At 35.0% G+C, this 13,274-nt stretch overlaps 1 protein-coding gene across 3 annotated transcripts in view; it reads left to right on the forward strand.

Moving 5' to 3' along the window:
- Lrch2 (leucine rich repeats and calponin homology domain containing 2) overlaps positions 1-13,274 on the forward strand; it is a 101,245-nt gene that overhangs the window by 44,484 nt on the left and 43,487 nt on the right. For 2 of the 3 annotated variants that reach the window (XM_004874792.4, XM_004874793.4), the window contains exons 6-11: positions 4,513-4,646; positions 9,067-9,154; positions 9,453-9,564; positions 9,740-9,837; positions 9,934-9,992; positions 12,021-12,128. In XM_004874792.4, the coding sequence (XP_004874849.2) occupies positions 4,513-4,646; positions 9,067-9,154; positions 9,453-9,564; positions 9,740-9,837; positions 9,934-9,992; positions 12,021-12,128 (599 nt within the window). The remainder of the gene's footprint in view (positions 1-4,512; positions 4,647-9,066; positions 9,155-9,452; positions 9,565-9,739; positions 9,838-9,933; positions 9,993-12,020; positions 12,129-13,274) is intronic. The other variant, XM_021252181.2, reaches the window with a different exon arrangement.

The following is a 13,274-nucleotide window of genomic DNA, read 5'->3' on the forward strand; positions in this document are numbered from 1 at the left end:
TATACAGCATATTGCTGGGTTTTGCTTCTTAATCCATTCTGTCAGTCTATTTCTTTTGATTGGTGAATTGAGGTCATTAACATTGATAGTTGTCATTGACAGATACTGACTCATGCTTGTCACGATGTTTTACTGTTGTTGGCTCTTTTATTTCTTAATTTCCCCCCTTTTGCTTTAGTATCTTACCTTGCCTGGTGGCTTCCCTCTGTTGGGCCTCATGGAGTTGTTACCTTCATTGTCTTTTTCTAGGATATTGCTTAAAATTGTTTGGAGTGCTGGTTTGGTGTTCATGAAATTTCTCAGGTGTTCTTTGTCATGAAAGTATCTAATTTCCCCATCGACTTTGAAAGATAATTTTGCCAGATCCAACAGTCTAGTTTGGAAATTGTTTTCTTTTAGGGCTTGAAATACTTCACTCCAGGCCCTCCTTGTTTTAAGGGTTTGTGTTGAGAAGTCTGCCGTGATTTTGATGGGCTTTCCTTTGTAGGTGATTTGTTTCTTTTCTCAACTGCCTGTAGAATTTTGTTCTTCTGCTGGGTTTCTGGGATCCTGACTATTATATGTCTAGGTGTAGATTTTATTTGATCATGGCTAGTTGGAATTCTATATGCCTCACTTATCTGTATGTCCAATTCTCTACCTCTGCCTGGGAAGTTTTCTACTATTACTTCTGTGAACAGTTTTTTTATGTCAGTTTTAGTTTCTCCTGTTTTTTTGTGGACTCCTATCAGACTTATGTTATTCTTCTTTGCATCATCTAGCAGCTGTTGGAATGGTTTCTCATGGTCCCCTACTATCTTTAAGTAATCTCTGTTTTCATGGTCCTTAACCGCAATCCTGTCTTCTATATCTGATATTCTGTCTTCAGATTCTCTTAATCTGCTCTGCATGCTTTCAGTGGAGTTTTTAATCTCCTGAATATCTGTTTGAATCTGTTTCATGGATTCCATTTCTTTCTTATGTTGGGTGATCATGTTTTCCATTTCTTTCTTATGCTGGGCATTCACAGCTTCCAGCATGTTTCTGATCTCATCTATTTTCTTATCTGTTTCTGCTCTAGAGCCTCTAATCATGTCTTTCACTCTGGTCACCATGTCTGTATTTATCTGGGAGATTATTTCTGCTTTGAATTTTTCTATAGCCTCATGCATCTGCTTTGTTACTTCCTGTGCTATCAGTTCAGGGTGTCCAAATGGTTGCTTATCAGACTTTTCCACCTCATTTCCCCCAGAATTTCCTTTTTGTAGCGTGGAATCCTGTGTTTTTGCCTTGCTTAAGTGTCTTCTCATTTTTTGTTTTTGTTACTGTCCTTGGTTTAATTCCTGGGTTGATATTTCAAAATTGCTTAATGTAGGTATCTTTGTTGCTTGTGTTTAAAACCCTTGTGGAATAATTGCTTTTCAGAGGTGCCTTCCAGATATAGCTTGTGTTTGGGTTTTTAGACTCTAATGACTCTGAGGCTATTTTATTTCCCTTATACCAGGAAGGAAAACTGATTAGATCAATCACAACATGTTAGCCCAAATGACACAATCAGCAATACCATAGCATCAAGCGCAGCTTAGAGTATGACATTTTGTGGTAGTTATTCATCTATCACATTTAACTATGTGAGTTAAATTAAAACTGAGGACCAACTCAACGTAAGTTTATAATGAATAAACTCTTCAATATAGCATCTCTCCCCTTTGGGGTGGGGAGTTAAAAGGAGTTTGGGAGGGAGGGACAGGTAGAAAGATCAGGAAAGCTTAGCGGTGAGGCCAGAAGACATAGGAAGATCACACAAACTCTAAGAAGTTGTTAAAGGCAAGAGGAAAAGGCAGAGTGAAAGAACAAAGATGTGAATAGAATCACCTAACAGCAACAGGGGGGCTAGATACCGTATTTACTTTCCTTTAAACCTAATGATAATCAAGAGAAGGAAAAAGAGAAGAAAAGAAAAATAAAGGAGAAATCCAAATTCAGTGTAGAAAGGAACAAATGGGGAGATGAAGAGCAATGTGGGACAGCAAGAGAACAAGTGAGAGGGAGAGAAAGAAAAGATAAAAGAAAGAAAAGAAAGAAAAGTAAAAATTTGAAGAGTAGAAAAAAGTAAAAGTTAAGAATTAAAAATAAGAGAAAAAAGAAAAATTTGTTTTCTTTTTTGCATATAGCAAAAAATAAAAATTATGGGCCTCCTTCAGGGTATGTCTCTGCTGTCACAGTAGGCAACGTAGGAATCCGTGTGCATATAGGAGTCATTGAGTTTTAGCAAGCCAACAGCAGACCAAGTATAGTGGTCTGATGTGCCTTTCTTGTAGAGGTTCTCTTTACTTTTCTGCTGAGCTTCGGTTTTCTTTGAGGAGCCTGAGAAGCCCTCTTTCTGTTACTAACTTCTGCTCTGTCTTTTGGTGCTCAGGACAAGGTTCTTTATAATCCCCTGTGCCTTTGCAGTGTGGGACCAGGTAGCAGAAAAGCCAGAAGGCCAGAGGTGGGGGGGGGGATTGGGCCTTGAAGGCACCCGCATAGCTAAGCTGACCTCACCGTGGTGTGGGCGGGGCCCGGGATGGCCACAGAGCTTCATGCTGCTTGTCTCATGGATTTATGCTGTTTGGTCGCGCCGGGGAGAGTGTGGGATGGAGGTGGGGTTCCAAGCCGCACCTGGGACCTCACTGTGGTGTGCGTGGCCCGGGAGGGCCGCGGAGCTTCACGCTGCTTGTCTCACCAGTTTATGCTGGATGGTCGCGCCAGGGAGAGTGTCGAATGGAGGACTGTGCTATACTTTTGAACAGAGGGGAAGTATGATTATGTGAGTCAATAGGAGTTGATGAAGGAGCATGGTAGTGATGGTGTTGGTGATAATGGTGGTAGTGGTAATGTAAAATATTCAAGCCCCTATCTTCTTTAGTGAGACTTTAAGTAATAAAATTTATATTTGAAAAGTTAAAAAAGCAACAGAAACATGTTAATTATAAATATGGAATAAATAGCAGAAAACCAACTAAAAGAATTTGAAGTGGGGATTGGGACTTAAAAATTGAAAACAGAATGGGGGATTCTTTTATTAGCTTTGTAATTCTGTTTCATTTTTTAAACTCTGGGCATGAATTACCCAAATAAAAATAAAAGTTTGCCTGGTGTGGTAACCATATTCCAGTAATCCCAGCACTGGAGCTGAGGCAAGAGAATTGCAAGTTTGAGGACAGCCTGAACATAGTAAGTTCAAGGCCAGCCTGGACTGGAGGAGACCTTATCTCAAAAATCCCCAAACGAAACAAACCTTTTTTTGTTAAAATTTACAGAAGAAGTAAGTCACTAGCATTTAATTTGATAATAAAAGATAAATGTTTTTCTAGTTTAAGCAGGTATTAGGACACTATTTAGCCCATCTTAATTAGTAATTAATGTATTTCTATTCTGATAGTTCAAACATTTTAATTTTCCTTTTAAATGAAAACTTTCAGTGGTCAAGTCAGAGTTGTTACCCAGTAAATTATCTAAAAGGCATTCTTTTTACTTGAAATTATAATTGTTTTTAATATAGTTGTCTTACTGTTATCCTTGTTATTTTTACATGCAAGTGAGGTTTTCTTGTTTCCATAAAACAAAACATTCTTATTTAAAATTTTGAGAAATATTTATTTGATATCACTCAGTGATTGTAATTAATCTTTGAGAAACTGACTTCCTTTCCTCTCATTTCTCGCCTTTTCCTGTACAAGATGTATACTTTTTTTTTTCAGTGCTAAGGATAAAACTCAGGGCTTTTGCAATGAGCTACATTGCCAGCCCTCTCTTTTTTTATATTTTATTTTGAGACAGAGTCTTGCTAAGTCACTAAATTGCTCAGACTGGGCCTGAGCTTGAGATCCTCCTGTCTGAGCTTCTCAAGTGCTGGGATTACAGGCTTGTGCCACCTGGTCCAGCTCAAAATGCCTTCTCACATTGTTTTCCCCTTTTCATTCCTTTCCTTCCATGAAAATAATTTCTCCAGAGTATTATTCTCATTGAATTATTTAATTTTTTTTTATTATTTTGTTCCAACTGGCCTACTGTTTTACCTTTCAACAAACTCATTTTCCTCATATTTACATTTTCTTTATTATTAGTCTTCTTTCAGTGTTTATTCCAGACATCTTAGTAGTTTGAGTGAGATTATTTTAAAGAATTACGTATTTGTTTTACTCTTACAAATCCAATGAATAGTATATTTCTTTTTTTAAATAAAGGCAACTTTCATAAGTTTTGTTTAATGATTTGTACATTTTGCTTTTAACAGGAAAACTTGAGTGATATATAGGAAAATTAACCTTTTCCACTAAGAAGATAAGGCAATAGAATTTTCACTGGTATCAGTGTTGTCAGATTTTTCCAACTAGTGTCAAAAGTACAAATTATTTATATATGCAAAGTATCAATCAAGATTGTGATATTTTAACACAATTTCAGATTATTAAAATATATGAATAACTTGATAGGTGCTATTTATATGTTGAAATGTGTAACTAAATCTATTTCACTGCTTATTAACAGATATGTTTGAAGGGTAAAGTACATATATTTAAGTACTTAAATATCCAAGCATGTTGTAGAATGGATAAGAAACCAGATTCTCTTGATCTTCCATCACTGAGCAAAAGAATGCCCTCTCAGCCTCTCACAGACAGGTAAAGTAATATTTACACTCTGTTTTGATTATAATTGTTGTCCTCTCTTTCTATGAAAGATATTTATTAATCTTGAGTATACAGTAGTGAATATATTTAGGCTAATTGTGCCAGTGTTCAAATCAGTAATTGGCTGAAGCTATATATCACTGTCATAAAATGAACTTCTGGGAGAGTAGAATAAATTTGAGATTTTCTCAGATAATTATTTTAATAGTAAAAATGTAAACACTTGACATTACAGTTCAAAAATATTAATTTCTCAGCTATGATAACTGTTAATTCACTTAAGTGGTTTTGGTAGTCTACATTTGTAATAGCAAATAGAATTTAACTTTGAATTGAGGTTGGTAGAAGAACAGGACATTCCAGAAATACCTGTCTTCCTTTTTTCATATCATTACCCATCCCCTTCTGCCAAGATTGAACCTAGGGTTTTAAGCTAGTCAGGTATTCTACCACTGAACTACATCCCCACCCCTTTGTCATACTCTTTATGATTGGATCAAAAATGATATATCATTGATGTTTTTCTTAGTCCCTTTCTCGTGACTAGGACATAATACTTGACACCCACAACTTAAAATAGGTGAGGTTTATTTTGTTTCACATTTTCAGCCCATGGTCACCTGGCCCCAAGGCAGAAATGGCGTGGTGAAGAGCCAGGCAGGGGAAAGGTGCTCACATCATTGATGCCAGGAAATAGAGAAGAGGGGAGGAGCTCAGGAGGGAGCTATGTCCTTCCAGGTCATGCCCCTAGTGACATGCCTTTAACCAGGCTCTCTCCTAAGCATACTCAGCAGTGAACCCATCAGTGGACTGAGGAGTATAGGGCCCCCTGATCCAATCACCTTCCAGACACATGATGTTTTTGAGGATCATCCCAGATCTAAACCATAAACAATGGTCTTCATGATTTTGGTGTTTTCCTCATGAGGTTTTGAAATGGTAGATTCAATATTGTTTCTAATTCAGCCTTTCAAGATGTAGATTGATCTGAAAGACTTAATGAAAATATAATTCCATGCTGATGTATGGAAATAACTTGTAATGAGGTCAGACTACACAAAAGGAAGAATACACCCCTGCCTAAAATATTTAAAGATTTGTCATTGTATATCTGCTGTACATTACTTTGAATGGCAATGTAGTAAGTACTATTCTGTTACTTTTCTTTTTGGTACTGGGGATTGAACTCAGGACCTTGTGCTTTCAAGGCAGGCTCAGTGCCACTGAGCTAAATTCCTGGCCCTCTGTTACTTATTATTAATAGTTATTAATTATCATAACCATGCTATAATAAGGCCTATAGTGCATATGTGTTTTGTAAGTACTGAAGAAGGCATTCTGTTAACAGTACAAGTTCTTGAATTCCCATATGGGACTTTTTTCTTGAATATTTCTCTTGTTTGAGTAGAACTAATAATCAAACATTAGATTTAGTTCCTAAAGATTATTTTGTTAATATTATGGATAATAGTAGACCAAGGATTTCTATGAAAATTAGAATTAATTTCCTATTCTAATTTCTTAATTTTATTTTTATTTATTTTGAAGGGAATTTACTTTAGTAATGGCATACATTGTTTTACAAATATCTGTTGAATGCCTGCTGGTATATTCATGATATGTTTTGTTGAATGCTGTGTATGTGTGTTAGGTTAGAGTTAACATGCACTTTGATCTTGGCGCTCATAGAGAGAGAGAGAGAGAGAGAGACTGACTTAGTCCATTTTGTGTTTCTAGAACCAAGTGTCTGAGATGGTGATTTAGAAACAATAGTTTCTTTGGCTCATTGTTCTGGATGCTGGGAAGTCCAAGATACAACTGCTACTTATTGGTTTATTGTGAGGATCTTATTGCTGCACCACAGCATGAGAGAACTCATTACATGGGCAAGAGAAAGAAAGAGGTTAAGAAGCAGCTGAATGCTCCTACAACAAATTTACTCCCAGGATAATGAACCCAGTCCTGCAATAACAACATTAATACATTCATTAGGGCAGACGGCTTATGATCTAAATAACCTCCCATTAGGGCCCACCTCCCAGTATTTTGCATGAGGAATTACGTTTCCAACACATGAACTTTGGGAGCACATTCAAACCATAGCATGCACACACACACTTGTATAGGTGGGCTCCAACTTATGATGGCTCAGCTTAGCAGTGTTTCAGTTTATGATGGTGCTTAAGTGATAGACATTCAGTAAAAACCATCTTGAGTAGGTGATATGTGGTATCATTCATACTCATTTTCATTCTCTCTCTTTCTCTCTCCCTCTCTCTTGCGCTCTCTCTCTCTCTCTCTCTCTCTCTCTCTCTCTCTGGCAGCAGCAGTGATCTGCAGCTCCCAGTCAGCGACTTGGTAACAAAGATGAACAATCAGTACTGTACAGTTAGCTGCGTTGTGTTGCTAAGCTATGATTTTTGGTAGATTAGATGTGTTATATGCAGTTTTGACTTACAATATTTGCAAGTTGGAAGGACTTTAGTGTGTTCAAAGGTTGGAAGCATAATTGGAGTAGTGACTGAAGGGTCTATTGGAACAAGTTGCCTTTACAGAAGTACTTAGGGCTCAGGTCAGGTGGGAGCTTTGTGGTCTGGTCAAAAGTTAAAACTGTTTTGTTGTTGTTTTTTGAGGCAGGGTCTTGCTATATAGTCCAGGCTGGCCTTGAACTCACTGCAATCCTCCTGCCTCAGCCTCCCAAGTGCTGGGATTGCAGGCATGCGCCACTATGCCCAGCCAAAAGTTTGAATTTTATTTAAAATGCAATGGGAAATTATTGGACAGTTTTAAGCAGGAGAGTAACATAACCTGATTTATGTTAAACTATTTGACTTTTAGGAGGATAAGTTGGAAATAAGCAAAAGTAGAAGCACAGGGACCAGTTAGGTTATTGTAGTACTGCCCAGAGAGCATATGGTCTTCAGGGTGATTGTAATAGAGAAGAAAAGAAGTAGAAAGAATTAAGATATATTTTGAAGATAGTTTTTAGCAGTGCTAATAGAAATGTAATGTGAACTAAATATATAATTTTTATTTTTCTAGTATCCTATTTTAAAGAAAGTAAAAAGAAACAGTAAATTGATTTTAATAATGCATGTTATTTAACTCAGTATATCAAGATACTATCATTTTAGCATGCAGTTAATACAAAATCAATGAGATATTTTCCATGCTTTTTGGAGTACTAAATCTTTGAAATCTGGTGTGTGTTTTATATTTATCATGTTTCAATTTGCACTATCCGCGTTTCAAGTGTTTAGTAGTCATATGTGGCTAGTGGCTACCTGATGTTCAGTACAGATATGCCGAGTTGTATGACAATACATTCATTGTTTGTAACAAACTACTTAGAAAATTCTTGTATGTGCTTTCTACTTTCATACTCAGGCCCTTGGATGTATGAATCTTATTGCCTAGAATGCCCTCCCATGCCTTGTCTATTTTGTAAACACCTTGTTGTACATTCAGCATAGTGCAGGATATTTGGTAGATGCTTGCTTACATATATATATATATATATATATATATATACATATGTATATATATATATTCCTGAAAAATATAAAAATAAGTTTTTCAGCATGAAATTGTATTTAGAGGAAAAATTATAGGACAGTGATTAAGATCCAGGACTTTAGTACTAGGTAATCTGGGGATAACATTTACACTGCTTGTTGCAAGTTGTATGTCCCTGAGCAAATTGCTTCATCTTTGCTACCCTCAGTCTCTTCAGTTTAAAATGAGAGAACACCACCATCTGCTAGAGTTTTTACAAGAAATATAAACTATATTATCTTTAAAACACTTAGCAGCCATTGTAGAATGTGTCGTAAATGGTAAATTAAAGAGAAATATGCTTTGCAACCTGAGTGGTATACATATTTTGTAGTTCAGAAATTTATAAAGGTAGCTATAATCCTGCACCAAAACATCCTGCATTTGATATATGGAATACCTTTTCCCTCCCTACATTCTCTCTTTTTTTGATTATATGATGGGTATCATTTGTATGACTAAAAGCATGTTTTTAGAGCTAATGAAGAGGAAACTGTATAGAATTAAAAATGTTTCAAAGCCTGGTGATGAAATTTGCCAAACCAATGAGAAAAGTAGGCCTTTCATCAAAATAAGTTTTGAGCAGGGCAGTCTGTTTTTCTGAATCTCTCAGAAGAAATAAGTTATTGTTAACCACTGATACTTTGTAACAGAGCACAAGATGGAAAAAATGCTGCGTGAGAAACATGAATAAAATATTTTGTAGGAAGATTTCTGATATTCCTCAAGTCCTCGAGGATCTTATATGTTAGAAATATATGTTCTGTATTATCTAGTGAAATTTTAGGTTAAGTATGAATTATTTATTTAACTATGAGCAAGGTCCTAACTTCCCTGAGGATTTCTGTTTCTGTAGTATGGAAGATTTTTATCCAAATAAAAATCATGGCCCTGATTCTGGAATTGGAAGTGATAATGGAGAGAAACGATTATCTACAACGGAAGTGAGTCTTTTCTATTGCTGATAAATATTTTATTGTATAATTTTATTAGAGCTTTGAAATAGCATACATTTGGCTTTATTTTGTTTGAAACTTTGAACGTTGTTATATTTTAGGACTTCAAATGAAAAGAAAGTATATATTTATTTTTAAAAACAGAATAGTCAACTTTAACATTTTAACTTTTGTTTTGAAAACTGGTGAAATAAAGTAGATATTTTATAATATGTTTAATTAAAAGAATGTCATCTTTATCATATGTTTTAATGCCTTGTTTATACTTTGTGCTTGTTCCTTTCAGCCATCAGATGATGACACAATCAGCCTTCACTCTCAAGTATCAGAATCAAATAGAGAGCAGACATCAAGAAATGGCAGTCACACATTAGGAAGCAAGCCTGAGTCTCAGAAAGGTAATTCATGTGGTGTCTGCTATTTTTATTTCATGTACATAGCTCTTATTAAAATGGGTTTTGAAAAATTATACTGTCTTTAACTCTTATATTGAGAAAATAAACTTTTATTCTAAGCACTGCAGTGCAGGGAATTTACTAATCTATTTTAAAATAAATACTAATCTATACTTAGACCAAGAGATATATGATTTTATTGACCCCAACACAGAAGATGTCACTGTTCCTGAACAAGGCGGAACACATATGGGATCATTTGTCTCTTTCTTTAAGGTAAATAAAACTGTGAACAAGTATTGATAATATGTTTTCTTTGGTCTCACAAAAATACACCATAAAATTTAAAATAATAATTTTCTTTTATATAAGGGAAAAGAAAGATGCTCTGAAAAATCTCAGAAAAATGAAGAACTCAGGAATGACAAAAGGTAGGCATATATGAATTTTCAAAATGAACTATTACTTATAAATACTTGAACTATTACATATTCTTACTTGAAAGAGTAAAGTTTTTTGTTCATTTCTGTTAGGTTTAATTAATTTGCAAATAGTTCATCTGTCTTAATTCCTTAATTAAACCAAAAATCACAGTAAGCATTTAAGTGTAGGATGTACATTTTTTTCCCTCTGAGGTTTAATAATAATGTCTCCTATTTTATTACTGAGGACTATTCCTTTGAGCTCTTTTTTTTTTAATTTTTGGTAATGGGGATCGAACTCAGGACCTTGTGCTTGTGAAGCAGGCACAGTGCCACTGAGCTAAATCCCTGGCCTTTCTTTGAGCTCTTTTTTTTTTGTACCAGGGATCAAACTCGGGTCCTTGGGCTTGCACAGCAGGCGGCGAAACCACTGAGCTAAATCCCCGGCCCCCTTTGAGCTCTTTAACAAACCTTTAAGATAGATGGTATTGGATGGTATAAGGAAACTGAGACCTGCAGTTTCTAATGTCTACAACCCAGGTGTTGTCTCTCTCTTCACCTAATGTACTTTGCATTTTTTCAGACTGTTTATGGCAATTTTTTCATATTTTATTAAAATAATTGTGATAGGGATCATTTTTTTATCCTCCACCTTACGGAATGATGGAATATGACCTAACAGATTGTTTTCAGTCATTCCTTTTAGGATACTGCATAACTACAAGAAAGAAGGAAGGAAAATTTGTTGAATACCTACTGTGTACCAAGATCAGTACTGTGGGCTTTCCCATGTTTCTCATTTAACATTCACTAAAACCCTGCAGGATTGATGTTGACCCCATTTTTACAAATGAGGATGGTGAAGTTCAGAGACTATATTTTTTACCTAAACCCTCTTAATTAATGTCTGCTAGTACCTAGGGCACAAACCAAGCTCTTTCCGACCCCCATAGTTTTTTCTCTACATTGTATTTCATGTAAGTGACTTCATTAGTAACTTTTTCTCTTTTGGGGGAGGAAGGGGTACTGGGTATTGAACCTGGAGCCTACAGCCTCAAGCATGTGAGGCAGACCCTGTGCCACTGAACTATAACACCATCCCATCTTATACTCTTTAGATTTCATTCTTCTCATACTTTTTCACCTTATCTAGTGAGAAGAGTTGCCTAAATTTGAGTCATCAGTGTCATGGAAGATGTTATAAAGATATAAAGTCTCATGGGTTGATTACTTTTTTCTATGGTACTGGGGATCAAACTCAGGGACTCTTTACCACTGAGCTACATCCCCAGTCCTTTTAATTTTTATTTTGAGACAGGATCTCACTGTGTTTCCTAGGCAGAACTTGAACTTGCAATCCTTCTGCCTTAGCCTCCCAAAGTGATGGGATTTATAGGAGTGTGCCACCATGCCTAGCAATAGTGTTTATTAAATGAAATTCTTTTTGAGATAAAATAACTAGAGTTTGGAGAATAATTTATTTTAAAATTTCTTTGTTTTCTTTAAATAAGAAAAATGACATTTTAATTAATATTCCTGGCAAATTTAAAAAGTCTTGCTTGAACCTGTTTTTCATTTCCTTTAACATTTTACATAGATTTTTAAAGTCAAAATGAATGAACTGATAAAAGCAGTGTGGTTCAATAAAGTGAGAAATTTTCATAACAGTTTTTATTTATTCATAAAAGTGGGCCATTTAGAGCTTTGTAGTGCTTGTTACACTCAAGGCTGGGCTATATGCATTGTTAAATTACTATGCCCATTACATTATTTCATAACTTTTAAAATGATTATGTGCTTAACCATTATTTGTTAGCCATTGATTATATTAATATGATTAGTATGCCACATTTATATTGAGTAGAGAATGTAGATGTGTTTTCCTTAAATATTCTTTATTTCTTATTTTGGTATTTTAAATACAATAGATTTTAGCTTTCACATCGTGTTGAAAACAAAAGTGGTTTCTGTTTCTATAAGCTGACATAAAATAGTCTGTCTTTCTTTTGGGATAACCATGTTTGTATCAACTTTCAGACTTGAGAAAGAACAGTTCCTTACAGAAGAAGATGATGATGATTTGAAGGAAGTAACTGATTTGAGGAAGATAGCTGCTCAGTTATTGAAGCAAGAACAGAGGAACAGGTATCTTTCTCAATAATAAGATTTGAATAGGCAAATTTTATAATCATTAAATCATATTATTTAAAGTTTATCAAATAAAGTGTATGAAGTTTCAAGTAAACAATGGCGCCCTCTTAAGATCTGTTTCAAGAGACTACTAAAAGACAATAGAAAATACTAAGAAGTAAAGTTCCATGTACAGCAAAATATTTGGTGGATGTTTAAGTAAAAAATTATTACAGTAAAAGACACATTGCCATTGTTTCCCTTCAGAATACTTCCCCTTACTTTGAATACACTTTATCTTTCTTGCCGCTTTCTGAAGCAGTTCGGAAAGTCTTCTTTCATGAGTGTCATTACAAGGTATGGCAAAAAATGAAGTGAGTGCTGCAGCTGAGTGCCATCAAATGGAAACATTACTATGTCCTCATCTACCTTATTCACTGGATCTGGCACCGTACGACTTTTGGCTCTTCCCCAAAACCAAAATGACCATGAAAGAAACATTTTGAATCATTTCAAGATATCAAGTCAGCCATGACAGAACAACTGAAGCCACTCATAAAAGAGGATTTCCAAAACTGCTGTAGAAAGTGGTAGGAAAGATTGAGTGTGTTTGAAGCAAGGGGAAATATTTTGAGGGGGATTAACCACTTAACAGTTTATCCTGAGCATCACTCCTTTCATGGGCAACATGTTTGTTTACTTACTATCCCGAGCATCACTCGGGCAGGTCATTTCAACCAATTGATTCTTGTATTGAATAAATTTGGTAAAATTATCATTTTTATATTTCCTGTTGTATTATCTTACAAAAATTAATAAAAAATGTAGTTTTTGGTCATATGTATTTAAATAATCGGACTACTAAGTGGTTAATGGCAATATGTCTTTTACCATAATAAATTTTTTTAAAATGTGAACATTCACTGTATGTTTTGATCATACCTCATTCTTATATAGTCACTATATATATTTTGGTATTCTTTATTCCTGTGCGCTGAATATTTATTTGTTGATATTCATTTTAGCTCACAGTAGCATTATTTAGTAAACATTTTTCCAAAGCACAAGTATATTTTGTTTCTTACCAGATTCTGAATTATTTGGAATATGTATAAATACCTTAGAATTGAACTGAATTATATAATAGTTGATTAAATCAGT

Source organism: Heterocephalus glaber, unplaced genomic scaffold (assembly GCF_053883595.1).
Source record: "Heterocephalus glaber isolate CG9 unplaced genomic scaffold, H.glaber_assembly_v1.0 deba00001732, whole genome shotgun sequence".
In the NCBI taxonomy this organism is placed as follows: Eukaryota; Metazoa; Chordata; class Mammalia; order Rodentia; family Bathyergidae; genus Heterocephalus; species Heterocephalus glaber.